The following is a 27,337-nucleotide window of genomic DNA, read 5'->3' as shown; positions in this document are numbered from 1 at the left end:
CATTCCGTTTGCTAGTGTGTCACCGGCAACAGTTTTTCTCTGGTATTGTAGCCCGAGCTGTTGCATCAAGAATCGTAGAACCCGAATAGAGCCAGCGTACTGTGCGGCCGTATGTCGCGGATGGACGCTTTTGGCAATCAGCGGGCGCCTGATCGCTTCGGGACCGTCGGGACCAGGCCCGAAGCCCAATCCCGAGTCCTTCCGATGGACCTACAATCGCCCTCATCCCGATGCGCACGATGAGATCTTGCGAAGGGCTCGGGGCCCAGCCTCTGAGCAGTTACATAGAGTGCGGCGCTGCCCTCTGGTTCGGGCCAAGCTCGGACGGGAGCTTGGGGCGACTGAGTGGGAGAATGGCGTAGGTACTGCGGCCGAGTCAGAGGAATTCAGCGAAGTCGGCCGCCTCCAAGTTGCAGGTGTTCGGGGAAGGCATGGTTGATAGCAAACTGCGTGCGATTGGCAAACGCTACTATCGCCCTCCTGTATAGTGAATGCACGTGAGACTCATGCTGAAGAGTAATTATCGAACATACTGCTTTGTCATGACCGTACAAAACAATTGGAATTCACTATCATCCTGCGACGTCTCAGCCCAGTATGTAACCATCTGCGATAATCAACAAACTGCATGGTTCGACCGACGGCGGTAAGGAGCATACCGGAGCCCGCTGCGCAAAGAGCGCGGGAAACGAGCGCCTGCGGGCCAGCAGAAGGCCGGGATCCGGCCCACGCTCTCGCGGACTACGAGAGACTAATACGAGGCTGTTCCTACTTCCCCTCCGATCTGTTGTATGAAACCGCGACATGGAGCGGGTCGGTGGCCCTGTCGACCCTCCAGCGCGGCGCAGCTAGGTGTCTCTGGCAGACTGACCAACAGGTAGCGGGTCGGCGACAGGTCATCGGGTCGTCAAGGACATTCACAAGAATAGTCGAGTCAAAATGGCAATCCCACGTTTTCCGCTGCAGCGGAGGCCTAGATTCCGTGTCCGAGGAATCGCTATCTCAATCACCGCAGGCTGTCTTCCGATCGCGCGTACAACGACCGGGTACATCGCTCTCAGCGATCCGGAATGTGTGTCGGTATAACGGACACGACGTAGCCGGTGCGGTGAGTCGACGGTGTTTCAGGTTGGTGCAGTGCTGCGACTGCGCTTGGACTACGATGGCGCGCAGATAATGAGGGACAGCGAGGACAAGCGGATGCACAGCGAGCACGGCCAGGCGGTAAGTTAGCACGGATGGCGGGAGGGCGGGTCGGAGATGGGCCCGCCGGCGGGTGGCGGGAGGCGGCGGACGGCTTGGTAAGCGCTGATCGACCCGCACCTCCCATTTGCGGAGATAACCGGCATGCAGGTTCCCGAAGCGCCGGGACGTCTGCACTGACGTCGGACTGGACTCGGTTCAGGATCAGCTCTCCCTCTCTCCAACGCTCCTCAGCAGTCACCTGCACGCGTGGAGACCACCGCTGCACCCCGCCAGACGACGGTGAGTGTGCCAGACCCTGCATTGCGCGAAGAAACGGCTGACATCGAGCGGGAACGGACTAGATGTGGAGAAAGGCTGACTGGCCTGGTAGAGACATGCGTCGGGAGATGGATGCGAAAAGCCACACCGGGTAGGCAGTCTCTGGTTCCGCCATTTGGTCGACCCGTCTCCGGCTATCGTCCGCGGATACCTCCGCCTCCTCCCGCCACCGCTGCCTTGGTCCCCATATATATGTTGGGCACCCACTCCCCGCACAGATCTCCACTTTCCTTTTCCCGTTCCTCCGCACACCGCGGTCCCCGACAACTCTCCCCTCCCTCTCCCCTTCACGACCCTTCCTCTATCTTACGACATGCCCACATCAATCCCCAACAGCGAGACGACTACGGTCGTCCAGGACGAGCACCCCATCTACCGCCCCGCAGGGTACACGGAGGGGCAGGAGCTCACCAACCCACGCTCGCACGATGAGAACCAGCCCGATATTTCCTTTCCCTTCATCACCACCGATATCAATCGCGGCGGTCTTACGAACGAATATCGTGGGGTGGCCAAGGAGGGCTTCGTTCCAGCTGACCAGGCGTTACGGCCAATACCTACGCATGTGTCGGACGTCCCTCAAGCCCTCCGGGATCCGGAAAAGGCAGCCCAGCTTCGGGACATGAAGTTGGTAACATGGCTGCCAGACGACCCGGAGGATCCTCGTAATTGGTCCAACCTCTACCGGTGGTGTAAGTCGTATTTGCCACATTCGCGTCCTCCGGTTCTGACATGCATCCTAGACCTCACCGGCGTGTGTGCGATGTCGGTCGTTGCGGTCGCCTTCGCGTCAGCAGTCGTTACGGGTGACTTCACTGACATCCAAGACGAGTTTCAAGTCGGCGAGGTTGTTGTCGCCTTGAGCGTATCGCTCATGGTCTGTGGCTTCGGTATCGGCCCTCTTGCCTGGTCACCTCTGGTATGTCACTTTTCTTACCGCTATCTAAGTGCCACCGGCTGATTATGCGACAGAGTGAACTCATTGGCCGACGATGGCTATGGATCGTCCCCAATCTCATCTACGTCATCTTCAACATCCCCTGCGCCGTCGCCACCAACATCCAGACTTTACTCATCTGCAGATTCTTCGCCGGTATCTTCGCGTCTGCGCCATTGACACTCGCCGGTGGTACCATCTCCGACATCTGGGACAACAATGAGCGTGGCTTCGCCATTGCCCTGTTCGCCGCGGCTCCTTACGGTGGACCTGTCCTCGGCCCCATCGTTGGTGGTTTCGTCGGTGAGAATATCGGCTGGCGGTGGATTATCTGGGTGAACATGATTTTCGCCGGTGTCATCGCTATCTTCTGCTGCACCATCCCCGAGACGTTCGCGCCCGTGCTCTTGAAGCGTCGTGCCGCACGGCTGCGGAAGGAGACCGGCAACCCGAACATCACCACCGAGCAGGAACTCTTCAAGCGACCGCTTTCTGACATTGTCATCGAGACACTTATCCGTCCTTTCCGTAAGTCATTCGTATCATTCGACGCCGGCACTCTGCTGACGCCACTTCGCAGAGATGCTTGTGACTGAGCCCATTTTGCTGCTCATGTCCATGTACATCGCCCTCATCTACGGTCTGCTCTACGCGTTCTTCTTCTCCTTCCCCGTCGTCTTCGCCGAGGAGTACAAGTTCGACGATGGCCACACCGGCCTGACGTTCTGCTCCGTCCTGATCGGCCTCGCCATCGCGCTCTTCGTCACGCCCCAGGTCGAGAAGAACTATCAAAAGCGTGCAGCGGCCAAGGGCGGCAAGGCCGACCCCGAGGACCGTCTCGTCGGTATGATGATCGGATGCTGGTTCGTCCCCATCTCCTTGTTCATCTTCGGCTGGACGAGCCCGCCCGTGGTCATGCCCGGCGGTGGCAACTGGGTCGGCCCCGTGTCGTCCGGTATCCCCTTCGGCTTCGGCATGGTCATCATCTACTTCTCCGCCAACGCGTACCTCATCGACGCATTCCCCGGCTATGTCGCGTCTGCGCTTGCTGCGAAGACCGTCATCCGTTCCGGGTCCGGCGCTGCGATGCCGCTGTTCATCGAGGCGATGTACCACAACCTCGGTAACGGCTGGGCGGCATCAGTTTGGGGCTTCATCTCTCTTGCTATGGTAAGTTTGCATGCATTCGGTGGTGATTGCCATTATGACACTGACTTTCGTCTTGCAGATTCCTATCCCGTTCCTCTTTTACCGATACGGTAAAGCCATCCGTGCGCGCTCAAAGCGTGCGGTTGCATAGACGTTCATTCCTCCGGTTTCGTTTACGTTCTCCTGCGACCTCCCTCCTCTATTTCCCTACCACCGCATTCGTCCGTCCCGTGCATCATATGTCCTATTTTCCGCACCCGGGTAAGATCCTAGAGTTTCTCTGCCTCGCTTCACACCGCATAGCATTCTCGCCACACGTTACACCACACACTAGCTAGAGTCATGGGTAGATGCGCTGTGTAAGTTATCTGTCCAGCATACCCGCTCGAGTACTCGCAATACATTAGCATAATCGCGCGCTTTACTAGACATCTGGTGCCTGCGAGAAGTTCGACATACTCGGAGCGCTCTCCGAAGCCGGCCGAAGCAGCCTGTGCTCGCAATGAATGTGTGACTTGCCTCTGATGATTCCTTCGGCGCCAAGTGTATACTACCTTGTGCTTGGCCACAATACAGTTCGTCCACCAGGGCAGCGCAGCGTGGGGACATTACAAAGGCTGCTTCTCCATTCGTCGAACTCGCTGCTTCATTCTGTCCTCATTGCGCCTGTGACCTCGTCCGGGAGGTTTGCCCTGAAATCATAGTCTGAACGGTACTAGTACTGCTATGTATGTTTGCTAGCCTGCCTCCCGCCCGCTCGCAGCCCGCCTACCGATGACCGTGCCGGCATCCACGGAGGGCCTGGAGTTGAATCAGATTAGATTTTCGGTCTAACCGGACGCCCCAAAGTTATCTGATAAGGCACCCTCCGAGCGTTCCTCGAAATCTAATCTCAACGCGTGATCCCCAGATGCGCGTAATCTGATAAGCATATGCCACTGGCGCGTTCGCGCCCGACGCGCGGTTGCGTCTCTCCTCGCGTCTGGCTTGGCAGTATGCAGAGAACGGTTCATAAAGCGCGCCATGGCCCGCAGGAAGGCGGGCGGACGCGTGCTCACCCGTCGCGATGCTGGCTCTTCGGCTTCTCCCCTTCGTTGCCGCCGGCTTCTTGCTCTTACCCCAAAACGTTTGGGCCGACCCAACGTACAACAGCTCCGAGCTCTGCGCTCAGACGTGCTACACGGCGATCGCGGCGGTGACGTTCTCGGATTACAGCAAGACCGATACGTACGTGGGCGAGTCGTGTCACTCGACGTTGTCCGTGTCGTCCATCTACGCCTGCTTCGACACCTATTGTACCCAGTACACAGCCGCGGAGTCGTTCGCGTACACGAACAACTACTGCACGGAATATGGCCTGTCCCCTCTTTCCATGAGCTACGAGGAAGGCGAAGAGTACATTGAGGCTCACTATGGGAGCGCCGCCAACGTCACAGTCATCGACCCACGACTCGTGTTGACGGCGAACGAAACGGTTATCCCCGTCGAGGCATACTTCGCTCTCGCTCGTGATACTCTTGTGAGCAGATCTCTTCATGTATCGCATCTAAGTACTCACCTTCCGTGCGCATAGGCTATATGGCAACACCAGGAGTATGTCCACCACTCCTTCGGGTAGGCTGTTTCGCGTGCATCTCACCTACTAACGTCTCTCTGATCCAATGGTTGCAGATGGTCGATGTACGTCCTCGCCGTCGGTGTAATCCTTGTCGGAGTCTCCAACCGCATCTTCGCCTTCGTCGTCCATCGCACCATGACACGGTCGGGTCCACTCGCTGACGTCGAGCGCACCAAAGGCGGCAAGCCTGTCGTGCCCAACCGGGATTTCTTCACGCGGATCCACAACCTCTGGACGAAGCACATCACGCTTCCCGCAACTTTTGGCTACCGTCACAGTCAGCCGTGGGCGTTCTGCACGATCCCGACGCGCCTGCAGTCCATCCTGGTGTTCGTCTACGTTGCGTTGAATTTCATTTTCTGCGCTGTCGACTACCACGCCTTCGAGGGGAACACGTAGTAAGTGTCTGGTTTGAATGGTCTATATTCTTCTTCACTGACCGTGTCTTCGTAGTTGGACGAAACCCGCTTCGCAGCTCTCGCGCTACGTGGCGGACAGGACGGGCATCATCTCATACGCCAACCTGCCACTGCTCTGGTTGTTCGCCGGACGCAACGACTTGCTTCTCTGGCTGACTGGCTGGTCATTCTCGACGTTCAATGTCTTCCATCGATACGTGGCAAGGGTGGCTACAGCGGAGGCGATCGCCCATTCGGTCGGTTATACCGCCTTCTCCTACATTAGTGAGTACAAGTGTCCACTTACAGGACCTTGCATGCGAATGACTCGCCTTCGTTATCACAGCGTACGAAGGCTGGTCGGACTACAAGGAGTCGCTGAAAGAGCAATACTACGCCACGGGCATTGGGGTAAGCCATTAGATCTGGTAGAGATGATGACTTACTGACGAAGAGCCTATAGGCGACCGTTTTGATGTCCGTGCTCATTGGGCTCTCCATGCAACCCATCCGTCGCTATTGCTACGAGTTCTTCCTCGTGACGCACATCACCTTCTCAATTGCCATCATCGTGCTGCTCTTCTAGTAAGCCCGTCGAACGAACATGCCCTCAGCGCTTGACTCACGCGGTTCATATATAGCCACACCAAGATCTTCGACGGCGACTACAACGGCTACCTCTGGCCTTGCGTCGGTTTCTGGGTGTTCGACCGCATCATTCGCCTGATCCGCATCGTCATGCTCAACTGGCGCGTCTTCTATTCCAACGACGACCGGTTGAAGCGCAACAAGGCCACCGCGGTGTACGACCCCGAGGGTGACATCATACGGCTGACTGTTCGACCGTCGATGAACTTCTGCGTCGGCGCGGGCATCCACTACTACATCTACACGCCCACGCTGTCCTTCATGTTCTGGGAGAACCATCCGTTTACCCTGTCTGCGTGGCGGAACATCCCAGTCGCCGCCGGCGCGGAGGCTGGTGCTGGAGAGGGCGAGGTCGAGGAGATCCAGCAGATTCGTCACCAACCTGCCTCGGGCGGCACCGAAACTTCAACGGACTCGAGGGAAGGTTCGATCATCTCCAAGGCAGGTGTCAGCGCGCCCGTCTCAAGCTCGTCGCAGCAGGAACTAGTCTTCATCATCCGTCCGTACAAGGGCATGACGAAGGGCCTCAAGAACCAGCTGCTGAAAGCACCCGGACACCAGAAGGATCTCGTTGTCCTGCTCGAGGGCCCTTACGGAACTAAGGCCGACTTGGCGTCGTACGAGCGGACTCTCATGATCTCTGGAGGCAGCGGCGTCACTGGCATCACGTCTTACCTATGCGAGCACGGCGCGCACGCGAGCGGCAGGTATACTCGGTTCGTCTGGGCCGCCAGGGAAGAGTCCTTCGTGTCGGATGTTCTCGAGAAGGACCTCGCGCCGTTCGTCGACCGCGACGATGTTGCGCTCGACTTCTACCTTACGCGCCCCGGCTCCCAGAGCTCGAGTGGTGGCAAGAAGTCTGGCGTTGAGGCGACGATTGCGAAGCTCTCGGCGCGTGCAGGATCCGGGAATGGCCCTAGGGTTACATACCGGAAGCCCAACGTCGCCGAGCTGTTAGACTACGAGATTGGGCAGCTACTATCGAGAGAGAGTCGGCTGGCTGTCGTCGTATGCGGTCCGGATGGGTTGGCCGACGACGTGCGGAGAGAGGTTGTCCGGAGTATTGGTGTCAAGATCGATGCGTCGAGGATCGAGTTGTATGAGGAGAGTTTCGGGTGGTAAGCGTACTGACCTGTTTCTGATTGTTCTGCGACTTTTGGTGGACCTGTTATGCTAAAATCATGATGCCATGAATGCGAAGTTGAGGTAATTGTATCTACTAGTAGCGCTTACAGTTTGCTTACTACAGTATCGCGAATAGAATGCCGTGTACGAGTCGGAGACTGATACTACTATCATAGAATGACATTGAGAGCTCTGACTGCGAGCATGCGTGACGGTTGCAACGTTGAGCGCTGAAGCTGAAGTGTGTGTGTTGTGGAGGAGTGCAATTACTGACGGTGCATGGTCCTGAGTGACGATCTAGAGTCGGCGATCTGTCCAATGCCACCGTTTCGAGAAAGTCCGAGTGGTTGACAAGTACTGACAGCGTTCAAGCCTGTGTTCCTTGCCACCCGCGTCCAAGTGCTTGACTGCACCATGTACTTGCCTCCATACCCACACCTACATAAAAGTTGAGGCATTGCACTGTCACTCCGACACGCAAGATAAACAGTGTAAATCTATGCTGCTTGACGTGATTCCACGAGTGTCTCATCTTGCAAATACCAATGACATTCACAAAGCGACTGGGCTTATATAATAAAGCACGGCAAAGTAAGCACATGCATCATCCTTCAAGACCAACCCAACGTATTGATGCCAACAATAGGTATTCCGGAGCCACAGAGAACGCACGGACTCCATCATGCCAAATCCTCATTGCCAGTGACCTGGCACGCGCTGAGCCTCTTGGGCTAGCACTCCCAGCAGGTCGCTCTCGTCGATCGTATCTCCCGTGTGCTGTCCTTGGGAGAGCAGTATCAGCGTCTGCTTGTCGACGAGGTATACCCGCTGTTGCGGTAGCTCTGCCAGCTCAAGGTTCCGCGCGACGCTCTCCCGCGACTCCCTCACATATTTCTCGCGTGCACGCGCAACAGCCCCGGATGTAAGGCCGGCCTCATCCTCCGAATCATCGTCTTCGCCTTCAATATCCTGGGCAAGGTTGCGAATGTGCTGGCGCGCCTTCGAGCGGACGACGTACGCGGGTATGCGGAAGCGCGCGCAGTTCCGCAGAATGGCGACGTCTGTCTCCGTGAAGCGCGCATCGAAGAGTACCAGGATGCAGTCAAAGACGTACAACCCTTGGTTGGTGAAGTACTCCCAATCTGGGATTGAGAGGGTACCGGCACCAGGAACGTCGTACCACACGACGCGCTTGTTGGGGTTGGGATCGGGGTAGCGTGCGATGACGCTCGTTGTCTCGACAATCCCAGTCTCCGCAGACCCCGCCTCGCCATTACGAATACCGCGCAGGGCGTTGATCAGGGACGACTTGCCGCTGCCGGCTATGCCTGCGACTGCGATGTGGACATACCCCTCCTGGTACTGCAGGCGCTGCTTTGCCTCGCGGATCTGCTGCAGTGTAGGCACGACGACGGGCTGAGCCCCTGCACGTAGCTGCCTTTCGGCCTCTTCCTGCTGGGCCCGCGCCTCGGCAGCAGCTCTTTCAGCTGCTTGGCGGGCACGCTCGGCCTCCTCCTGCTCGTGTTGTCGCCTCTGACGTTCTTCTTCAGCCCTCCGTCGTGCTTCTTCCGCAAGCCGTGCCGCCTCCTCGGCCCGTCGCCTCTCTTCTTCAACCCTACGTCTCTCCTCCTCGGCTCTTCTGGCTTGCTCCTCGGCTCGTCGTCTTTCCTCTTCCGCTCTTATCCTTTCTGCCTCCCTCCAGCGTGCTTCCTCTTCTGCTCGACGTCGCTGTTCCTCCGCCTGACGGCGTTGCTCTTCTGCGCGCCGAGCCTCCTTCTCCGCTCGTCGCCTTGCTTCCTCCGCCTGTCGTGCCTGCTCCTCAGCCTGGCGCCTGCGCTCCTCTGCGCGCTCCTGTTCTTGTCTGAGCCACTGTTGGTGTTCCCAGTCGTGGTTCGGGTGTGAATGCGAGCCGCCCATAGTCTATCGTCGATTCCTAGGTGAATACTACGCTCAAGTAGACGGCAGATTGATGAAACGTGAAGATCACATGGTAAGCCGACTGTACGGAATACCGGAGTGAGTACGCTGACGTACCTCTGAGATTAGGTGGTCGTTCCCCTCTCTGGAATGCCAGGGACAGAAGCTTGCAGAGCCTGCTCGTTGAGAGCTGCTTAAAAGGAGTGAGTGCATGGTTTGAGTTTGTTACGCTGAGCAGGCCCTGTACCAGCAGGCAGCAACGTTCGGTGGCTTCCAGGTCGCCTTCCATGCTTCCGATGTGACGTGCGGTTAGACGTCCCATGCGGTCTAGCTTCGTGGCCAGTCACCGCGAACTTTGTGGAGATCCATGCAGTGCATCATGTACTCGTATACCAGGTACAATTACGCCGCGGAGATGACAGGCAGTCGACTCTGGACCACATCCGAAGAGAATGCTACCTTGCGCACTCCCACTGCGGAAACGAAGCGACCGTATGCATCACCTTCAACATCCTGTGTTGACGAAGCTGCACTTGCGTAAATGAAGTGTCTGTGAGGCCGTATTCATCAACAGTAGTGCCAGATTCCGGAAGGCAAGTATGCCGTGACCAACGAGTAGCGGCCTGTTCTGATTGAAGGACCTGTAGGAAACCTGCGATCGTCTGTGCCCGCGTTCGGAGGGACGCATTTGTCGTTCCAACGGCATCGCATTTGTCGCAATCCTGCGACCTGGGAACATGCGCTTCAAGAAGTGCCCGTATGCAGATGAAGGACGGCCTTTCCATTGATCATGGATTGAGCGAATATGCTTGCAGATATTTTGTGGTAATGCGTGGCACGGAAATGATACACATGTCCAACAGGGCAGACTCGCCAGCTATGTACATACAAGCGATTCGTGACACAGCGAACGATCAAAGCAGCAGACAAGTCTCAGACGAACCGACGATAGAGGGCGAAGAACATACAGACATGGGGTATACTTGCATGGAGGTCGATACATCTTCGGGCAGGTCAGTTCTCCACCACGCGTCGACGGCGCGCCTCGCTGAGCAGGTCGCGCAGCAACTCCCACTCATCGATGCACTCCTCTGGCTGTCTGCCCTTCACCACCTTGCAGAGCGCCTCCTTATCGACCATGTAAACGCGCTGCTTCGGTAGGCCCGCTGCCTCCAGGTTGCGCGCGACGCTGGCACGCGTCTCCCGGATGTACTGCTCACGCGCGCGTTCGACGACGTCGTCGTCCTCGTCAACCATATCTTCGGCGGCGTTCTGGATGTGCTGCCTCGACTTCGAGCGCACGATGTAGGTAGGGATTTGGAAGCGGGTGCAGTTGCGAAGGATCGCGACATCCGTGGCGGTGAAGCGATTGTCGAAGAGGACGACAATGCAATCAAAGGCGTAGAGTCCCTGGTCAGTGAAGTACTGCCAGTCGGGAATGGACAGCGTCCCGGCGCCAGGAACGTCGTACCACACGAAGGGGTTCGCAGCACTGGGGTCGGGGTACCGAGTAATGACACTTGTGGTCTCGACAACGCCCGTCGGTGCTGCACTCCTGTCCTTGTTGCGGAGGCCACGGAAGGCGTTGATCAAGGAGGACTTGCCGCTCCCTGCGATTCCTGCGATAGCAAAGTGGAAGAGACCTTCCCTGTACTGGAGGCGCAACTTCGTCGCGCGGAGCTGGGCTTGGGTGGGAATGATGATAGGCCGGATGCCTTCGCGCAAGTCCTTCTCCGCCTTCTCACGCGCAGCGCGAGCTTCAGCTGCGGTCCTTTCCGCGTCCTGCCTGGCTTTGTCAGCCCTCTGCTGGTCGGCCTGCGCCCTCCGCGCCTCAGCTTCCGCTCGTACACGTTCTTCGTCCGCTCGCCTGGTGTTGTTCTCAGCCTGTTTCCTCTGTTCGTCAGCTGCGCGCCGGTCTGCATCGGCCCTCCTGTACTCCTCCTCTGCCCTCGCCCTCGCCTCTTCTGCCCTCAGCCTCGCCTCTTCCTGCAGTCTGGAGCTTTCTTCGAACCTCCTCCTGTGCTCCTCGGATTGTCGGAATGCATCTTCTGCCAAACGTCGAGCTTCTTCAGCGCTGGCCTGGTTGGCCGACGCGGCCTCGATGGCCAGTTGCTGCTGCTGAATGCGGTGTTCTAGCTCTTGCAGAACCGGGTTCTCGCGAACGCGTCCGCCGCTGGATGCGCCGCGAATTGCCCACAAGACACCAACGACGGCGGTGAGGACGGGTGGAATAAATGCAGCAGCAACAGAAGCAACAGCTCCCATGGTTGTTCCGTTTGTCGCAAAGCAACGTCTCTAACGGGTCAAGAGGAGGAAGAGATTAGTGGCATTGTCAATCAGGGACGCGCCAAACTTACCAGTTACAAGATACAGGCTAGGTAGCGAGCGACTCGGCTGTCTGGAAACGAATCGAAGGGAGATTTATACGTGAGTCCCGCAGCTACGACCACGCACGGTCTTCCATTCCTGGAGGCGTTGCGCAAACCTTCAAGAGCATTGATCAGATATCTATGGCCCGGGAGCTTCGACTGCAACGCCGCCCCCGCATGTCTTCTGCGTGTCCTTCATGAACCGCATGTCACGCAGGTCTTGTATTCGGATCCTCATAGAAGGGCTGGTGCGGTGCCTGGATGTGCGGAATTCAGCCCATATCGTGCTGGACGCGTCGCATGGCACTGTATGTGGGTCGGTGCATCTAGCATCGTGACCGCAACAAAACGAGGGCTGCTAAAGATATGATAGTGCTCAACAATGAACATACCTACGCAATACCTGTTTGTCGCCGTAATCGGAGACCAGTCTTTGTATGATCCTAGCACGTCCGTAGTATGATGTATCATCCTGGCGCGTTCCTCGCACTTATGTGATATAGCGACGTCGTGCAAGACGGCGAGGCTTCCCAAAGTCACACTACATACGAAGGATGTATTAGTTGGGCAGTGAAGAAGTGCACAGCAGATCGAACCTTATGTAAAGGACATTCATTTGTGCAGGAGGACTTCCTAGTCTGCGGATTCTCTGGGGACTTCCGAGATCCAGGAGATGTAAGGTTCACTATAGAATTTGAGGTGGAACCACAGGTGGGAGCCCGTCGTCAAAGATAGGTTCGCCTGGTCCCCACGATTACGCCCTACCGGCACGACCATATGCATTGACCAGGCAGTGTATTAGCCAGCTGCAGCCGCGTATTGCACGAAGATGTGGCGGGCCTTTTGTCCATCATTGAACTCGGACAGTGTATCGCCGCGTAGCCGACAAGCTACATGTACTTGAAATCGAGTGCCCAGCCTAACGAGAACCGTTGCAAAAAGTCACCACTGGTTGGTACCGGGTACACCGCCAGTACTTGCGCGCGCGAGAACGAATGTTGGGCGCCTATTAGTATCCGGTATGGCAGGAGGACCTGGTCCCGACAGACGTCGACTATATCTTCGAACAAAACGGACTGCGGAGGAGGAGGAGGAGGAGGAGGAGACGGGTGGTGGATCATCGGAACACGTCTGACAATCAGCCTTCGCGCACGATGCCAAACTGAGCACCTGCAGACCTGCCGACAAGATATATATATTTGCGTGTATTGAACCCACTGCAGCGTTAACGTTACTGTACGACCGATCACGACTTGGATGCAATACATACCCGATGGCGCGTAGCAGCGTGCTGTGGGGTTGTGCTGAGAAACCAGAAAGACCTTGCAAGCGGTCAGCCGGCGCCGACACCGAGGGCTTCAATACCTCGTAAGTATAGGCATCATTGACGCAGATAGGAACAGGTCACTATCACACTGTAACGGTAGAGTGGTGCACGGAAGCGCGATGTGATGGGAGAGGCGAAGTGACGTCGGGCGGGTGACGTCACTGACGCGATGGCGGGGAGCCTGCCCACAGCCCGCTCGCGGACGCGCACCGTTATAAGCTAACTTACGGCGCGTTCAACGACCCTCCCATTCCCCACACCCACACACGCCATGTTCCGCGTCGCCTCCCCTGCCCTCCGCCGCACGCCCCCCGTCCTCAGGCGGCCCCTGTCCACCACCGCCCACGCTCCTTCCCGTTCCAGTCTCAAGTTCAACCCAACCCATCCCTCGCCAGTCTTCCCGCGTCCGCGCGCGTGCTGCCCGCCTTCGACCCTCCTCCGCGGCCAGCTGCTCGTGCGAGGCGCCGCGAGCCACGTCTCCGGACGTCCGGGCTCGCAGACCGCGTCACAAGCCGCCCAGAACATCAAGGAGGAGGTCGGCAGCGCAGGTGGCGACCTCGCCAAGACAATCGCCGGAGGGAACATCTTCTCGGACGCCGTTGCGCCGACGCAGCAGACATTCGTGAGTATATGCGCGCAACCCGCGTTGCTGCGGCAAGCGACACAGTGCTGATGCATCGCACAGCTCGGTATCACCAACGCTGTTGCGTATGCCGTCCCCACCCCCTACATCGTGTTCGGCCTTGCTGGTGGCTTGCCATACCTCGGTACCGCAGCCGCTACAATCTACCTAGCCCGCCAGGCCGGTATTGCCACGACCGGTGAGTGCCATAACCATCACGTCTTGCGCTGAGCGTGGCCTGAAATGAAGAACTAGGCATCATGACGAACATGGATCCTGGCGTCGCGATCACCGTCCTAGACCAGGCCTTGCACATACAGATGACCTACGGCGCCGTCCTGCTCTCCTTCCTCGGTGCCCTGCACTGGGGCTTCGAATTTGCCGGATACGGTGGTACGAAGGGGTGCGTGCTTTTTCCCTATAGCTCGCTTCTTAACAGGTAACTGACCCTATGCCCACGGGTTCGTAGATACCCCCGTCTCCTCCTCGGTATGGCGCCAGTCGTCTTCGGCTGGACAACGCTCGGATTGGAGCCCGTGCAGGCTCTCATCGCGCAGTGGGTCGGCTTCACTGGCTTGTGGTGGGCTGACCTGCGGGCTACGAACGCGGGCTGGGCGCCGCTGTGGTACTCGCAGTACCGCTTCTACCTGTCGATTCTCGTCGGCACCTGCATCATCGGTACGCTCGCTGCGACGAGCTACTGGGGTCCTGTGGGTGGACACGGGCTAATCAGCCACGACCTGAACATCGTACGTACCTTCGTGCCGTTTTTCCTCGGGTTTGAGTGCTGAATGTGAGCTCGCTAGGTCCGCGCTGAGCGCAAGCAGAAGCAGCCTGAGCGCGAGGGCCGCGTAGGCGGCGAGATCGAGTCACTCGCCGCTCCTGAGAACGCCGACTCGTATGTGATCGTCAGGAAGAAGAGCAATGGCCAGAACGGCAACGGTAGTGAGTCCGGATCGGAGCAGGGAGGAGAGCAATGAAAGCGAACTGCCGAGTTGAGGTCGATGGACGTTTCCGCATTGTATCATCACCAGTTGTGAGCCATTGTATAACAGAACATAGTATCTTCGCCACATGTAGACAGTAGTGTAGAGCCCAGAATATGACCAGTAATATTCAATCTCGATGTATCATTGTATGGGTCGAAGAGAGGATGTGTCAGAGACGGAGACGGCGAAGTGGCGAAGGACTTGATCAAGCGCCGGTGAGCGTCTCCACGGAGGCGGGATGGTCTCGAAGGTTCGGGAGGGCAAACACGGGCAGCCATAAATTACAGATCGTGAAGTCCTCGCAGCCCCATATTCATCAGTCTTAAGCCTTCAGACTTGCTGCTCTCTACCTTCATATTCTTCGCCGGAGTGAACAGAGATGGCGGCTGTCCCACCACCGATGCCGACGAGCACGGCGAACTGGCACTGGAAGAACAAGACGGTGACGCCCTGGGCGCGCGCGTGGTTCGAGCGCGAGCTCGTCACGGTCGAGGTCAGCGGGGAGGGCGAGGAGAAGGTCGGCGTGACGAAGCTGAACGACTTTGAGGGCGACGTGGAGCTCGGCCAGCGGAAGAGCAAGTGAGTGCGATCCTCTCCGTATGCCCGCCCCGCGTGGGCAATGAAGTGGAGGTGCTGACGGGAGGCTCTGCGTGCGCAGGTTGATCACGATCTACGACTGCAAGGTCGAGCTGCAGTGGGCGGGCACGGCCTCGGATGGGTCTGAGGTGACGGGCAAGCTCACCGTCCCGGAGGTCTCGCACGAGATCACGCTCGATGGGCTCTCGGACTACGTCGTACGTCCCTACCCTCGCTCGCTCCCGCCCGCACACGCTGACGTCCCCCCTTCCGCCGCCAGTACCACTGGTCGCTCACGTCGCCGTCCTCGCCGCAGGCAGACGCGCTGCTCGCGCTCGCGAAGAAGAGCCTCCCCGCCGCGCTCGAGAAGAAGTTCGCCGAGTTCGCCGCGGCGATCATCGACACCCACGGGAAGGACCTCCAGGTGTCCTCCTCCAGCGCGGAGCCCTCGCGCCAGGGCACACCCGCGCCGCCCGCCACATCCGCGCCCGCGTCCTCCGGATCCGCCAAGCCCTCCACGTCTGCGCCGGCGAAGGCCGCGCCGAAGGTGAACTCGACGTCCGTGAGCGCGGAGGCGAACTTCATGGCGGCGGCGGCGGACCTGTTCGACCTGCTCACGAACGAGAAGCGCATACCGATGTGGACGCGTGCGCCCGCGGTGTCGGCCGCGCAGCCCGGTGCGGAGTACAGCTTGTTTGGCGGCGGCGTGAAGGGGAAGTATGTCAGCTTGACCCCGCCGAAGGAGATCGTGCAGAGCTGGGCGCTGAGCAGTCCGACTTGGCCGGATGGTGGGTGCTATCTCTTTCCGCACTCGACGCTGCAGTCGCACGCCTGGCTGACTACGCGTGGGCTCGATGGTGCAGGCCATGTCGCGACCTTGACCACGACGCTTGATCAAGGATCGGATTCTACGAAGGTCAGCTGGCGACTGGAGGGTGTTCCCCTCGGCACGGAGGAGGAAATACAAAGGAATCTGCAGGGATACTAGTACGTCTTTCATATACCCAGACTGTCTCGCTGGCGATCACTGACTTTCGCCTAGCATCCACGGACTGAAGTCTATTGGGTATGTACCATTCTTTGAATACCATCCCGCCCCCGCCTCGCCACCATCCTCGCCCACGCGCCGTACCCAAAAGACTCGTAGCACTGCGGGGGACAGCCAAAAAACGGGCTATACGCAGGCTTTGACGATGGCCGTCGCGGTGCTCGCGCTCGTGGTGGCGTTCTCGATACCCTACCTGTATAACTAACATATGTCTTGACGGGTAATTGACGGTCTTTTCGGTTTCGTGTTTTAGGTTGGGCACGGAGTTGTGAATGCGTGCACGTCAACGGGGAACGTTCTGCAACCTAAGGTGCGGCGTACGGAGTCGAGCATATGGACACTGCTTCAATCTTTGGCCTGTAGACGCCTCGAAGTACAGGGGACGTACCGATTTGGGCAGCGGGAGTTCGGGGACGTGCTGATAGTAGATACAAGAAACGCAAAGTGTACGCGTTGGCAGACTAAGAATACATTTGTACAATTTCTGCATATCACATCGTCTTCTCGTCGTGTCCGCCACATTCGAGATAGACAATTGTGCCCAAAGGAAAGGATATGATGACCAGAGTGTAGCGAGCGAGCAACACAGACGACCAGGGGAGACTTTTGACAAATCTTAGATGGAGAGGGCGAGCCTTGGTGGCTATTTGTGCGGAAGCAGACTTCACATCTGTGGTGGGGGTCCATTCCACAGCCGCTCGATCTACGATTCAACAAGAAACCATAAGATATAGCCGAACAGTAAATGCAGAGGCGTACCAATGAGCGGAGGAAACCCGTAGCTATAATATCTCCATTCTGAGCTTTCCCCGGCAACTCTGTGGGCCGCTGTTGCAGGATGCGAATTGAGTGGCATCCACATTCAGCTCGGGGGTAAGACTCACGTTACGAGCTTCTTGCATGAAGACCCAGATGTCCTTGGCATCCTCGCACTCCTTGAAGTGTTCGAAGAGGCCATCCTCCAGCCACATACGCGCCTGCCTGCGGATGAAGCCCATCGCCACTGTCTGCGTCACCATCAGGTGCCGCGAGCGTATCGTCGCGATTTGGCAGCCTCTGCATATCAGCCCTTGATGCAGCTTCCTCGTCGCGAGTTCGAGGTAGGGGAAAGGAGTGGCTGCCATGAACCGCGCGCTCAGGTAGAACGTCGGCTTGCTGACACCCCGGCGGGACGGGCGGGCGAACACCTCGCGAGCCTTCTTCCCGTGCGTCTCGAGCCACGTATCGTACCGCTCATTGCCGCCGTGGTGCGCGATGGCCGCCTGCACCACGCGGCGCTGGCTGTAGAGGCGGAAGCGCCGCCCGTGGTAGAGGTCTACCATGCCGTACGTCCCTGGAATTGAGAGCATGCTCGGAACGTCCACGAGGGACTTCTTGGTCACTCCGAAGAGCATCTTGGCGTCGCTTTCGATGAGCGCCATGAGGTGCGGGGTCTCGCTGAGGCAGTTGAAGCAGCACCGGACGCACTCGGGGATCCAGAGGTAGGTCCCGAACTCGTTGCAGAACGAGCAAGTGCGCGTGCAGAGCGTGTGGTAGAGCTCGTCGACGGTGAAGTGCTGCGAGGCATCTGCGGTGTCGAGTGTCTCGAGCGTGTTCGGGATGTGACGCACGAGGAACTTGTACGGGACCGACTCGTCGACGATGAGGCGCATCCGCCGGTTGACGAGACGTAGCGCAGAGGTGGAGCGCAAGTCTGTGTACTGCGCGATAAGACTGAGGAGCTCTAGGGGAAACTTGCCGAGGTCGCCTGCGCTTGCCACAGAGGCCTGAAGAGGCGGGGGAGTAGGGCGAGACTCATCGGTTGTGGCTCCCCGGCTGCGGTCCTTGGGGATGTACAAGACCGTCTCATCGAATTCACGGGGGTGGTACCCGAACCAGTTAAGTGCTGTCGCGCGAGACAAAGGATCTGTGATGTGGGGAATGCTCCCTCCGCTCGACGTCGTCGAGGACGAGGCGGAGGACATGGAGGTGGTGTAGTCTTAGGCAAATGCCAGAAGGCAGCGTATCAATTGTGGCGCGCAAAGTGTTATGTAACGCAAGATCGAGATCCGGAACCTACGAGTGCTACCAATTCCACTTGTACAACAACTCCTTGCGGCTGCAATCCCGCTGTTTTTATATTACTTGGCAAGTAAGTCGTGAAACTGGTCTTTGTGCAGCTTGTAGACGACTTGCATCCCGACATCGTTTTCCACCTCACGCTCGACTCGGAGTCAAGAGCCTGAGGAGGCGCAACGGCTCTCTCATTGACACTCACAACCATCGTTGGGTTCTCTGTGACATATACACCAAGTCATAGAGCATAGCAATCTACAGCCAACGTTCATCCGGGCGGCGCGGGCGTATAGGTCAACTTGACGTGGTTTGCTACAGTCTTGGTGAGTAGGATATCTGACGCGTGTTTTTGCATCGAAGACTGACTGTACGATGGTCAAAATCGTTCTTAACAGGGCCGGACACGCTTAGGCATCAAGAGGTGTTGTCCGCATCGCAGTCTTTGTACGAGCACGCGCGCGATGAATTCATCGGTATTGGTTTCGCACAGTGATCCTTATATGTCCTGAAGTACAGCCTGGACATCTATGAGGTACGCCGAAGCCGCCAAGGCGACAACAAGGCAACCCACCCTGCCGGGAAAAGCAGCAATGACTGCGATAATCGTGTTAACGGCTCCCATGGTCTTCTTACCTTCAACTTAACCCTGCCTCGCGGGTCACTATTGTGATGACACAGCTTCAAGCTTGAGGTGCTCCAGCTTGATCAGGGTGATGCCTCGATAAGGGGTCATAGCTCGCGCTTCACGGCGAACGCTCCAACATCTACAGCCGCTATAGATCAGAGACTTGTAAGTTCTGTCAAGATTGTACAGCCCTTTGCTTCTCTCACCGTCATGTTTCAGTTGCTGCCCGCGAATTTCAGTTACACCCTTTCTGGAGGACAGTTGTCTGTCTGCAGTTGTGCTGGCACCGGATGCAGCGCGGGGCTTGCCCAGGAGTCTCGCCCCATGATGAGCGTCTTGCATAGAGACTATGCGGTCGCAGTCGATATGGCTTGCACGCCGTTGTACGTGCATCCTCTTTGCTAGTAGCGTCACCTCGCTCCTATGACATTTAGAGCATCAACCTCGTTCGCTTCTCGCGTCTCGTTTCTCATCGCCGATATCACCCCGAACTGAGGACGGGTACTCAGCGCGTGCCGGACAGCTCGGGTTGCCTCATGCCTGTAGCGCGGACCGGACAGCTCGGGTTGCCTATCGCCGCTTGTCCTCCTAGTACTGGTACATAGCATGGGGACCCTCCAACTTCTTGTCATCTCAACACATCTTTTGTCTGGCCGGGGCTGCCCTTCGTGTGTAGCTTGAAGACTGCGAGGTGATTAGTTGCATGAGAATTTCGGCCTCTCGAGTTAACGTGCTCTTGCAACCAGAATCCAGGATGTGCTATAGTTCACGAATTGCAGTTTCTACTTCACGCTTACCTTCTTGGAATCTGAAACCTCATTCCAGCGCCCGGGCGACGAATTGAGCTGATGCGCCCAAGAGATCAATCAACGGGCTACACAACAAGAAGTGAGCTACTACCCATTGTTCTCACAGCCTTCGTCATCACTGTCTGTTCATGCCCTGTAGCTAGCACCGACGTGCCCGCTTCATATGTATGCATTTAAGGAGCCTCTCAGAGTCGCAAAAGAGCATACCTCATTCATTGCGACCAACCTTCGCTTACCCTCACTCATCCTCCATTCCCTTGCACGCGCTTACAAACCCAGACGCAGCCATGTCCACTGCTAACAGCCTGTACATCACCCTCAACCACCTCCGCTTCGAAGCCGGAGTAAACAAATATGCAAGTTCCGAATCTGTCTCAGCAGCGGTCCTCTCTAACCATTCTCACAGCACTGGGGTCTGTTCGCTACTGGTAGCGCACCCCCGGCGGGCACTCTGTACCATGCCACCGATACGCAACGCGAGGCCTTGGATCTCCGCTTGGAGGTGCACCCGGTCAAGAACCCCCAGGCATCCAAGACTATGGTTGTGGCCTTGAAGATCGCCGATTCCCCCGGCCCGAATATCCTTAAACACTTCACCTCAACTAACGTTGTGCACCTCATGCACCCCGGCTCCCTCCCAGTGGGAGAGGAATTCTGGACGTGCCGTGTTTGGGTGAAGGAGGTCCTCCAGAAGCTAAATGAGAGCGGGCACATCCGGCTCCCGACAGACATTGGTGAGTGATACCTTTCAGATCAGTCCGATGACCTTTGATGCTGATTGTTGCTCATCAGACACAATTCAGAGGCGGTGCCAGTTCACGGCTGACCATAACTTCCAGTACAAGGGCCACGCAAAGATATACAACAACCTGAGCTGGATATCCGGGAGTGGTGCTGTTGGCACAGCTGGCGGGTCTAGCTCACGCCACAGGACCACAATGATGGACATTGACACCACCGGGCGGCACCCCTACCATGGCACTAAGCCTATGCTCATCGACTCTACCGGACAGCATCCCTACCATGGCACTAAGCCTATGCTCATCGACTCTACCGGACGGCACCCCTACCATGGCACTCAGCCTATGGACACCGGGAAGCGCCGCCGCCATTATGGCTAGTAGTAGTCTCCTGTTTTACACGTCTCTTGGGCACCGGCGTTCAATTTACTGCCAGTTTGGTTGTGTGTCACTAGTTGCAGACATGACAAAGTCGCTTTGCAATCTGTCACCTCAGATACGGCCTCGGTTCCTGACATGTCGGTCACAAATTTAAGATGACTATTGACTCAGAATTTCCGATGTGCGCCACACAGCTATACACTATACCTACTTCCAATATAGTCTCCATTGGCAGACTCTAAACATGGCCATTTTGAGGCCCGAGGGGAGGAGGGGTATATATGACCGGCCAGTGCCGTTCCGCTCCCTCCTGACTGAACTGTTGAGCAATGTGGATTTGCACGTTTGATTATACGCTCTAAAGTATGTATACCACGACCGCAAGAAGCAAGCGACTTGGACATCAATTGAACGGCTCAGACATGCTTTACGGGATGATAACGTACAGGAAGACAAGTAGTGTACAATGTATGGCCGTACTACACCCAAAGACATGAATCAAACTCTCGACTCGTAAATGCAGTAGTATGTACTGGTCGCTGCGGTACAAGTAAATCTGACTCAAACACAACCTTATACGCCATCGCCCGACTCCCAGCTCCTCGTCTCGACGTCTAACTCCTTCGAATAGTCACCCAGCTCAGCAAAGACCTCCTTTACCAGATTCACATACCGCCGAGTCCACCTGAATCCCTCAAACAACGCCTTCGTGTAGTCCCAATACTCGGGATAATATCCGGCATTCTCCCAGTCCACGATCCCCGTCACCCGCCAGCCGGTGCTCCCATCAGGATAGACGGCACGGTCAACGAGGATGTTCCGAGGGTTGAGGTCTGCGTGCGTGAACACGATCCTGTGCCCGCGGCGGGCGGGGTCGTCCGAGAAGCGCAGGACCTGGCTGAACGCCACCTCATCCGGGAACGGCCCCATGGGGTCCGCGCTCCGGATGCGGGGGTCCCTGCACGCCTCACCGAGCGTGTTGCAGATAGCCATGTCCGCGTTGACAGGCGTCTTCTTGGGTATGGCACGCAACTGCGTCAGGTAGTCCTTCAGCTGGGTGATAATGTGCTTGCAGTCGCCGTCGGAGAGGACGTCTTGGCAGCGCGAGAGGGGCATGCCTGAGATCCTTGTGATGAGGAGATAAGCTTCGGAAGGGAATAGGCTGTCCGTGTCTAATTTCTTGATAACCACGTCAAGAGGTTTGGGGGCAGGGATCGAAGTATGCCGGTGGACTGTCTGCAGGGCGTTGAACTCGTTGCGATACCCAGCAGGCTCACCCTGGTACTTTAGATAGAGCCCAAATGGTAGCCTCTGCACCGTCGAGTAGTCGTTGGGTTTGCCGTAGAGACGCTCTCCGAGCTTTCGCAGCGTTTCATAGACAGCTATCCGGAATTTGTCTGGAACCATAAGCCAGACAGAGAGGAAAGCGTGACTCGGAAAGAGGCGAGAAAGAGCGACAGATTTTCGCTGTGGAGTGGGTCGTGGGGAATACGGTACAGGAAGACTGTTCGATGACTCCGACGGTTGTTGCAAGATTTCTGGTGCGACTTTCTTGGCGATCTCGACATATCGAATGCTCCTGCAGAGTCGGGCGTGAGTTCCAACAAAGCGCGGGTCTATTGTCTCGATGCCTGAACGCGAGCGGTCGCCCAATAGGGGGAAGCGGCCGTCAACCTCAATGGGATCCTCTGGTCCGATGAGGACGGGGTTGACCTCGTACTATTGCAGCGTCAGATCCGAGGAGCAGGAAAACACGGGAAATCGTCACATGTCACAACTCACCTCAACCATTGATGGCTGCAGTCTGTCCAATCTGACAGACCCCCGTGCAAACGCCTTCGCTGCGGACGTTCGGACTAGCCAGTGATTGCAATAGCACGACATGTGCTCGGGATTCCTAGCGTAAGAAAGCCACCAGTCCCGGTACGGGGGACCGAAGAAAGCACCGAGCATGTCCAAGATTCGGTCCTTCCAGGACCGACCGTCAGAATGTTTGTTTCGCTGCTCGTGATGACAGTGGCCATACCTTGTCCTTGGTCCAACCAGACGGAAACGGCAGGATGGGCGCGACGAGGAGAGGGTCCCAGAAGGTGCCATCCTTACCAGTAATGCAGCATTTGCCCCCGTCTCGTTTAGTAATGGCATGTCTAGTGATGGCATCTGGTGGTGGCGGGGAACGGCCGTTCTCCGTAACTTGGGACAGTGGCAGGACGTTAGTGTGCCAGACGGCAGGCAGTGGAGGCAACCGACGTACTGGAATCAATAATGTAGGCCCAATCAGAGACCACTAAACGAGCCTCCCCCGCCGACAATTTACCATTCATGTAACGAGCGGCCGACACGGGGTTCACAGCCTCCGTCACGAAGGATGAGAGGAGAGGCGTCGAAGGATGTGGCAGGTTTAGATTATCGATGCGCGACAGTAAGTGCTGCACCTCGTCATGAGCCGAAGCCATACTAAGAGATGTGGCAATGGACGGTGACTTCGTCGAGACTGGACGGTGACTTGTGTAACAGTGTTGACGTTGAAACGTTGAGCGCTAGCAGCTCGATTAACGCAGAGATCATGATCGGGAAGCGCCACGGCAGCCGGCCCGGAGCGAGTGCGATCACGCCCTCCCTCCGCAACAGCTTGCTTACTCTCATGTACGCAGCGACGTTCTGGCGCAGACTCTTGCCCCGCTCTCTCTTCACTTTGACCTCCCTCAGTGCCGCAAACATGGCCAACGGCATCGTACCGTCACGTACAGAAGATGGCGAAGTAGGGCTACGTCGACATCCCAAGTACTGGCTGGAGGATGGCTCGCTCGTCGTGCGCACTCAGGGCGATCTCTTCAAGGTCCACAGGACGATCCTACAACGACATTCCCCGGTGCTATCATCGCTCACAGGAGGTACATTTCAAGAGGAAGCAGGGCGTACAGATGGTTGTCCGACTCTACACCTGCCGGACGAGCTGGGAGTGGACAGTGCAGACTTTGAGACGCTGCTCGAGCACCTATACCACGATTTGTGCGTCTTCACGGACCCGTACATGTGCTGATTGCTGAGTATTACAAGCCCATTAGGACCTGACGCATCGTTTCCTCGAGTTGCATCAATACTCCGTACATCATCCAAGCGCCAGCTTGACTTCCCACTACTGCACGAGCTCACGCGCCAGAGACTTGAAAGCATGGTGCCATCGGATCCTACGGCCTTCTATGAGGTCGAGCGTCCAGATGATATGCTAACGCTTGCCGTTGACTATGACGTCTACACGGTGCGTATGCATTCTGACATTCGTCGCAATGCGATACTGACGTGCGATTTCAACGGCGGCCGCAGATCCAGAAGGCGCTCTTCTATACGATCGCTACACATGCGAACCTCCAACATGACGAGCCAGAAGGCCTCGTACCAGGAGTCAGCGCTCCCAAGGACGCAGAGCCCGTAGAGCCATCGCCCGCCAATCAATTCAACCTCTCTCCCGAACTCACAAAGCGGTGCCAAAGACTCCTCGACGACCTCGTCGCGCACTTCACCCCGATCCTCTTCACGGTCGCGACCGCAGGGCACATGGCGTGCACAGACGTCTTCGCAGAGCAGTGGATGCCGCTCGTCATCCAGCCCGCGCTAGAGAACAGCGGACTGTGTCGGCCGCTTGAGACGCTGCAGACGATCATTGATCTAGATTGGAAGGCGCAGGGCGTGTGCGAGGAGTGCGTGAGGGACAAGAGGGAGGAGTGGAAGGAAGAACAGGGGACAGTTTGGGAAAAGATGAATGGGTGGCTGGGGTTGTCGGAAAAGCAGTGACTGAGTGAGTGCGTGCGCGTTCTGAGCGTCGACACGGGTAAAGGATCAAACTCAAGCTCAAGTCCGAAGAGATGAAGTGTAACAGGATGTACTTAGACAACGTTTGTATCGATTGTCTCCACATACTTGACCGTCCAGTCCTGATCCTCTCGTCATCAAACTGAGCTCCGAGACGTGCAGAGGCAAGCTCGCCTCGGGCGGCCTCGGGCGCCGCTCCTGCCATCCGGGGCGTCGATATTTGCGTCCCGAGGCAGGCCCACTACGTTCGCCGCTGCACTGATGCAGACGCATCATCGACCACCATCGCGCTGTGCACCGTTGATTGTTGCGCTTCTACGTATTCTGTGTGCCCTGTCATCGTAAAGGCCGATACTTGTGTCATGCTCGTATCGGAGAACACCGTGGCATCGCTGTTTTCTCCACTCCTAGAGGATAGGGCCTGCGCATGACGAACTGACACATACCCTAGGGGTGAGCTATAAAGATGCTCGTCATCAATCGAAGGGGCAGCCAACCACCAGCTACTTCTTGAAATCGTCATCCAACACAGATCAACATGACTACCATCGCAGACCTCCCCAAGACATACAAAGCCGGTGAGCACACTCGCTGCCACTACGCACGCGAACGAGCTGACCACGGACGTCCCCGCAGCGAGCATCTCCGCCGCGAACGGTCCCTGGGAGATCGTCACCAAAGAGATCCGCGCGCCCGCCCCGAACGAGGTGCTCATCCGCGTGCACGCCTCCGGCATCTGCAATTCGGACCACTTCGCAAAGTCGGGGATGTGGCCCGGCATCCAGTTCCCGCGCGTCACTGGCCACGAGGTCGTCGGCCGCGTCGCGGGCGTCGGCGCGGGCGTGTCGCGCGGCGATCGCGAGGGGCGCTACAAGCTCGGTGCGCTCGTGGGCGTCGGCTGGAATGGCGGGTATTGTGGGCGGTGCGAGGCGTGCCGGGCGGGGAACGCGTGGGTGTGCAAGGAGGGCCAGGTTACGGGGTTCACGTATGATGGCGGGCATGCGGAGTACATGTATGCGCCTGAGACGGGTGAGACGGGTTTCTGAGAGTACGCTAGGTGGGGTGTGCTGACGAGGGCCTGTAGCGATCGTGAGCATCCCGGAGGAGGCCCTGCAGAACGCGTCGTATGCGGAACTCGCACCCTTGTTGTGCGGAGGTATCACGGTGTTCGATGCCATCCGCACGGCACCATGGAAGCCGGGAGACCTCTGCCTCGTACAGGGCATCGGCGGTCTTGGGCACCTCGCTATCCAATACGCATCGAAGCTCGGCTTGAAGGTCTGCACTCGTCTTCCTCCCCCCTTATCTACGCTCACCGTTGCTGCCACAGGTCGTCGCGATCTCCTCAGGCTCCTCCAAACGGTCGCTCGCCCTCTCGCTCGGGGCCTCCGACTATGTCGACGCGTCGACAACCGACGTCGTCGCATATGCCAAGTCGCGCGGCGGCGCGCGTCTCGTCCTCTGCACTGCGCCCTACTCGCAGAGCATCTCCGACATCATCCCCGCAGTCGGCCTGAACGGTACCGTCACGCTCGTGAGCGCGGCGGTCGACGGGAAGATCCAGGTGGAGAACCTGGTGCTGAACATGAACCGGGCGGCGCTGCGGGGCTGGTGCTGTGGGTGCGCGCCGGATATGGAGCAGTGTGTCAAGTTCTCGACGTTGTCTGGTGAGTGTTCCCTTGTTGTGGCTTGCTGAGGCAGCGAGCTGACGCGAAATGTAGATGTCAAGTCGATGGTCCAGACGTTCCCGCTTGAGGAGTACCCCTCTGCGTATGATGGTGTCCAGGCGAACAAGGCGAGGTTCAGGAATGTCATTGTCTTCCCGTGATCCTCTGGTGTATTGCTAGTTGTGACTGCCCCCTGCGTGTGTATCCAGTACTGTACGATATCATAGGTGTATCTTCATAATGCACGTCTATTCCTGGCATGCCTACGAGGTCAGGAAGTGACTGACAGTAACATGAGTCTTTCGAAGCATACCCTGGATTGTGAAGCTCTCACACCGAGAGCCTCCACAGCGACACGTGAGGTATTCGTGTCGAACCTAGTGTTGTGTAGGGAACCGAATAGGGGTCGCCATGCCTTGTCTACGAAGGAGTCTAGTGCTCCGAGTGAATGGTGAGTGCACTCACTGAGTAGAGATGTGCGCCATAACCTGGAGCTATCTGTCTGCGCCCGCGTCGTGAGTGTGGAACCAATCTCGGTAATGTGCGAGGTGGAAGGCAGTGACAGCCTCTCGTTGGACATACATAGCAGATGGAGTCCGCCAACTGTCATCGTGTGCCAGTGTCAAGGGTGTTCGCCGTGGTAACTGCGTAGCCCCGCGTGCTGTTCACGAACGCTGACAACCTGGACGCAGAACAAATCCCAGGGTGGATGCGACATACTCTGACATTGCCGTCAGCTAGATGGTGAACGCTTGGGTGTTATATCCTACCTGCGATGGGCTGAGAATAGCGCAGGGAGCGGCCCGCTGACGCCGTACAGGGTTCACAGGATGGTGGATTGGTGGGGACGGATCGGCGGCAGATGGGGTTCTGGAGTACTTGAGACTAGCGTTCAGCCAAAGATAAGTAAATGCAGGGGCCTGCTTGTCGTTCTCACCCAGAGGCCGAGACCGCCGATCGTGGCGTGTCTATATGAACGCGTACTGCAGTGAGCGTGACT

General features: G+C 57.4%; 11 protein-coding genes across 11 annotated transcripts; 7 read left to right on the top strand and 4 right to left on the bottom strand.

The window, feature by feature from the left end:
* Window positions 1–1,356: 1,356 nt before the first annotated feature.
* C8Q71DRAFT_823915 (MFS general substrate transporter) lies at window positions 1,357–4,065 on the top strand. Its single transcript, XM_047926250.1, has 6 exons — window positions 1,357–1,485; window positions 1,548–2,216; window positions 2,268–2,443; window positions 2,497–2,989; window positions 3,042–3,631; window positions 3,690–4,065. The coding sequence occupies exons 2-6, from the start codon at window positions 1,838–1,840 to the stop codon at window positions 3,759–3,761; spliced, it is 1,710 nt and encodes a 569-aa protein (XP_047775650.1). The 5' UTR covers window positions 1,357–1,485; window positions 1,548–1,837; the 3' UTR covers window positions 3,762–4,065.
* Window positions 4,066–4,577: 512 nt separating this feature from the next.
* On the top strand, window positions 4,578–7,601 carry C8Q71DRAFT_775427 (ferric reductase like transmembrane component-domain-containing protein). The gene is made up of 7 exons (XM_047924600.1): window positions 4,578–5,129; window positions 5,184–5,224; window positions 5,282–5,626; window positions 5,682–5,911; window positions 5,973–6,037; window positions 6,090–6,211; window positions 6,268–7,601. The coding sequence occupies exons 1-7, from the start codon at window positions 4,677–4,679 to the stop codon at window positions 7,394–7,396; spliced, it is 2,385 nt and encodes a 794-aa protein (XP_047775649.1). The 5' UTR covers window positions 4,578–4,676; the 3' UTR covers window positions 7,397–7,601.
* Window positions 7,602–8,092: 491 nt separating this feature from the next.
* Window positions 8,093–11,581, bottom strand: C8Q71DRAFT_713486 (P-loop containing nucleoside triphosphate hydrolase protein; the record flags this gene model as incomplete). The annotated part of the gene is made up of 3 exons (XM_047920915.1): window positions 8,093–8,902; window positions 10,346–11,183; window positions 11,253–11,581. The coding sequence occupies 3 exons, from the start codon at window positions 11,579–11,581 to the stop codon at window positions 8,093–8,095; spliced, it is 1,977 nt and encodes a 658-aa protein (XP_047775648.1).
* A 250-nt stretch (window positions 11,582–11,831) lies between these two features.
* Window positions 11,832–12,438, bottom strand: C8Q71DRAFT_242840 (uncharacterized protein). The gene is made up of 2 exons (XM_047917243.1): window positions 12,282–12,438; window positions 11,832–12,226 (listed from the first exon to the last, which is right to left on the bottom strand). The coding sequence occupies exons 1-2, from the start codon at window positions 12,299–12,301 to the stop codon at window positions 11,920–11,922; spliced, it is 327 nt and encodes a 108-aa protein (XP_047775647.1). The 5' UTR covers window positions 12,302–12,438; the 3' UTR covers window positions 11,832–11,919.
* An 830-nt stretch (window positions 12,439–13,268) lies between these two features.
* C8Q71DRAFT_775413 (uncharacterized protein) lies at window positions 13,269–14,821 on the top strand. Its single transcript, XM_047924599.1, has 5 exons — window positions 13,269–13,634; window positions 13,698–13,833; window positions 13,890–14,037; window positions 14,104–14,383; window positions 14,441–14,821. The coding sequence occupies exons 1-5, from the start codon at window positions 13,284–13,286 to the stop codon at window positions 14,612–14,614; spliced, it is 1,089 nt and encodes a 362-aa protein (XP_047775646.1). The 5' UTR covers window positions 13,269–13,283; the 3' UTR covers window positions 14,615–14,821.
* Window positions 14,822–14,856: 35 nt separating this feature from the next.
* C8Q71DRAFT_242659 (activator of Hsp90 ATPase) lies at window positions 14,857–16,801 on the top strand. Its single transcript, XM_047917242.1, has 7 exons — window positions 14,857–15,202; window positions 15,282–15,417; window positions 15,480–15,987; window positions 16,063–16,186; window positions 16,242–16,265; window positions 16,501–16,557; window positions 16,611–16,801. Exons 1-6 carry the CDS (start codon window positions 15,003–15,005, stop codon window positions 16,517–16,519), a joined length of 1,011 nt encoding a protein of 336 aa, XP_047775645.1. The 5' UTR covers window positions 14,857–15,002; the 3' UTR covers window positions 16,520–16,557; window positions 16,611–16,801.
* Window positions 16,802–16,911: 110 nt separating this feature from the next.
* C8Q71DRAFT_726005 (uncharacterized protein) lies at window positions 16,912–18,211 on the bottom strand (the record flags this gene model as incomplete). Its single annotated transcript, XM_047921738.1, has 3 exons — window positions 16,912–16,950; window positions 17,007–17,075; window positions 17,132–18,211. 3 exons carry the CDS (start codon window positions 18,209–18,211, stop codon window positions 16,912–16,914), a joined length of 1,188 nt encoding a protein of 395 aa, XP_047775644.1.
* Window positions 18,212–19,812: 1,601 nt separating this feature from the next.
* C8Q71DRAFT_909818 (uncharacterized protein) lies at window positions 19,813–21,059 on the top strand. The gene is made up of 3 exons (XM_047929062.1): window positions 19,813–20,092; window positions 20,143–20,470; window positions 20,529–21,059. Exons 1-3 carry the CDS (start codon window positions 19,904–19,906, stop codon window positions 20,855–20,857), a joined length of 846 nt encoding a protein of 281 aa, XP_047775643.1. The 5' UTR covers window positions 19,813–19,903; the 3' UTR covers window positions 20,858–21,059.
* Window positions 21,060–21,226: 167 nt separating this feature from the next.
* On the bottom strand, window positions 21,227–23,382 carry C8Q71DRAFT_850067 (kinase-like domain-containing protein). The gene is made up of 4 exons (XM_047926722.1): window positions 23,112–23,382; window positions 22,884–23,050; window positions 22,640–22,825; window positions 21,227–22,576 (listed from the first exon to the last, which is right to left on the bottom strand). The coding sequence occupies exons 1-4, from the start codon at window positions 23,311–23,313 to the stop codon at window positions 21,431–21,433; spliced, it is 1,701 nt and encodes a 566-aa protein (XP_047775642.1). The 5' UTR covers window positions 23,314–23,382; the 3' UTR covers window positions 21,227–21,430.
* A 100-nt stretch (window positions 23,383–23,482) lies between these two features.
* On the top strand, window positions 23,483–24,783 carry C8Q71DRAFT_814562 (uncharacterized protein). Its single transcript, XM_047926090.1, has 3 exons — window positions 23,483–23,869; window positions 23,918–24,119; window positions 24,185–24,783. The coding sequence occupies exons 1-3, from the start codon at window positions 23,502–23,504 to the stop codon at window positions 24,650–24,652; spliced, it is 1,038 nt and encodes a 345-aa protein (XP_047775641.1). The 5' UTR covers window positions 23,483–23,501; the 3' UTR covers window positions 24,653–24,783.
* Window positions 24,784–26,677, top strand: C8Q71DRAFT_839762 (chaperonin 10-like protein). Its single transcript, XM_047926504.1, has 6 exons — window positions 24,784–25,248; window positions 25,307–25,699; window positions 25,755–25,948; window positions 26,001–26,337; window positions 26,392–26,591; window positions 26,651–26,677. Exons 1-5 carry the CDS (start codon window positions 25,209–25,211, stop codon window positions 26,496–26,498), a joined length of 1,071 nt encoding a protein of 356 aa, XP_047775640.1. The 5' UTR covers window positions 24,784–25,208; the 3' UTR covers window positions 26,499–26,591; window positions 26,651–26,677.
* Window positions 26,678–27,337: the final 660 nt, after the last annotated feature.

This window comes from Rhodofomes roseus (assembly GCF_022264815.1).
Source record: "Rhodofomes roseus strain CIRM-BRFM 1785 chromosome Unknown C8Q71scaffold_20, whole genome shotgun sequence".
Taxonomy (NCBI): Eukaryota; Fungi; Basidiomycota; class Agaricomycetes; order Polyporales; family Fomitopsidaceae; genus Rhodofomes; species Rhodofomes roseus.
The sequence above is the reverse complement of the archived record's forward strand: the minus strand, read 5'-3'. Positions and strand labels throughout refer to the sequence as shown.

Bases quoted from the DNA above. Each gene is read 5' to 3' on its own strand.
- C8Q71DRAFT_823915 (XM_047926250.1), top strand. From the start codon at position 1,838: ATGCCCACATCAATCCCCAACAGCGAGACGACTACGGTCGTCCAGGAC. The intron at 2,217-2,267 runs GTAAGTCGTATT...CATGCATCCTAG, and splicing joins GTCCAACCTCTACCGGTGGT to ACCTCACCGGCGTGTGTGCG. The intron at 2,444-2,496 runs GTATGTCACTTT...ATTATGCGACAG, and splicing joins CTCTTGCCTGGTCACCTCTG to AGTGAACTCATTGGCCGACG.
- C8Q71DRAFT_775413 (XM_047924599.1), top strand. From the start codon at position 13,284: ATGTTCCGCGTCGCCTCCCCTGCCCTCCGCCGCACGCCCCCCGTCCTC. The intron at 13,635-13,697 runs GTGAGTATATGC...TGCATCGCACAG, and splicing joins CGCCGACGCAGCAGACATTC to CTCGGTATCACCAACGCTGT. The intron at 14,038-14,103 runs GTGCGTGCTTTT...ACGGGTTCGTAG, and splicing joins GGATACGGTGGTACGAAGGG to ATACCCCCGTCTCCTCCTCG.
- C8Q71DRAFT_909818 (XM_047929062.1), top strand. From the start codon at position 19,904: ATGCATTTAAGGAGCCTCTCAGAGTCGCAAAAGAGCATACCTCATTCA. The intron at 20,093-20,142 runs GCAAGTTCCGAA...CCATTCTCACAG, and splicing joins AAGCCGGAGTAAACAAATAT to CACTGGGGTCTGTTCGCTAC. The intron at 20,471-20,528 runs GTGAGTGATACC...GTTGCTCATCAG, and splicing joins CCGGCTCCCGACAGACATTG to ACACAATTCAGAGGCGGTGC.
- C8Q71DRAFT_775427 (XM_047924600.1), top strand. From the start codon at position 4,677: ATGCTGGCTCTTCGGCTTCTCCCCTTCGTTGCCGCCGGCTTCTTGCTC. The intron at 5,912-5,972 runs GTGAGTACAAGT...TCGTTATCACAG, and splicing joins TACCGCCTTCTCCTACATTA to CGTACGAAGGCTGGTCGGAC. The intron at 6,038-6,089 runs GTAAGCCATTAG...AAGAGCCTATAG, and splicing joins ACTACGCCACGGGCATTGGG to GCGACCGTTTTGATGTCCGT.
- C8Q71DRAFT_242659 (XM_047917242.1), top strand. From the start codon at position 15,003: ATGGCGGCTGTCCCACCACCGATGCCGACGAGCACGGCGAACTGGCAC. The intron at 15,203-15,281 runs GTGAGTGCGATC...CTGCGTGCGCAG, and splicing joins CTCGGCCAGCGGAAGAGCAA to GTTGATCACGATCTACGACT. The intron at 16,187-16,241 runs GTACGTCTTTCA...ACTTTCGCCTAG, and splicing joins AGGAATCTGCAGGGATACTA to CATCCACGGACTGAAGTCTA.
- C8Q71DRAFT_839762 (XM_047926504.1), top strand. From the start codon at position 25,209: ATGACTACCATCGCAGACCTCCCCAAGACATACAAAGCCG. The intron at 25,700-25,754 runs GTGAGACGGGTT...GAGGGCCTGTAG, and splicing joins CATGTATGCGCCTGAGACGG to CGATCGTGAGCATCCCGGAG. The intron at 26,338-26,391 runs GTGAGTGTTCCC...CGCGAAATGTAG, and splicing joins CAAGTTCTCGACGTTGTCTG to ATGTCAAGTCGATGGTCCAG.
- C8Q71DRAFT_242840 (XM_047917243.1), bottom strand. From the start codon at position 12,301: ATGAATGTCCTTTACATAAG. The intron at 12,227-12,281 runs GTTCGATCTGCT...CTTCGTATGTAG, and splicing joins ATGAATGTCCTTTACATAAG to TGTGACTTTGGGAAGCCTCG.
- C8Q71DRAFT_850067 (XM_047926722.1), bottom strand. From the start codon at position 23,313: ATGGCTTCGGCTCATGACGAGGTGCAGCACTTACTGTCGCGCATCGAT. The intron at 22,826-22,883 runs GTATGGCCACTG...CGGTCCTGGAAG, and splicing joins CTGGTTGGACCAAGGACAAG to GACCGAATCTTGGACATGCT. The intron at 22,577-22,639 runs GTGAGTTGTGAC...ACGCTGCAATAG, and splicing joins TGCAGCCATCAATGGTTGAG to TACGAGGTCAACCCCGTCCT.
- C8Q71DRAFT_814562 (XM_047926090.1), top strand. From the start codon at position 23,502: ATGTACGCAGCGACGTTCTGGCGCAGACTCTTGCCCCGCTCTCTCTTC. The intron at 23,870-23,917 runs GTGCGTCTTCAC...GAGTATTACAAG, and splicing joins GAGCACCTATACCACGATTT to CCCATTAGGACCTGACGCAT. The intron at 24,120-24,184 runs GTGCGTATGCAT...CGGCGGCCGCAG, and splicing joins TTGACTATGACGTCTACACG to ATCCAGAAGGCGCTCTTCTA.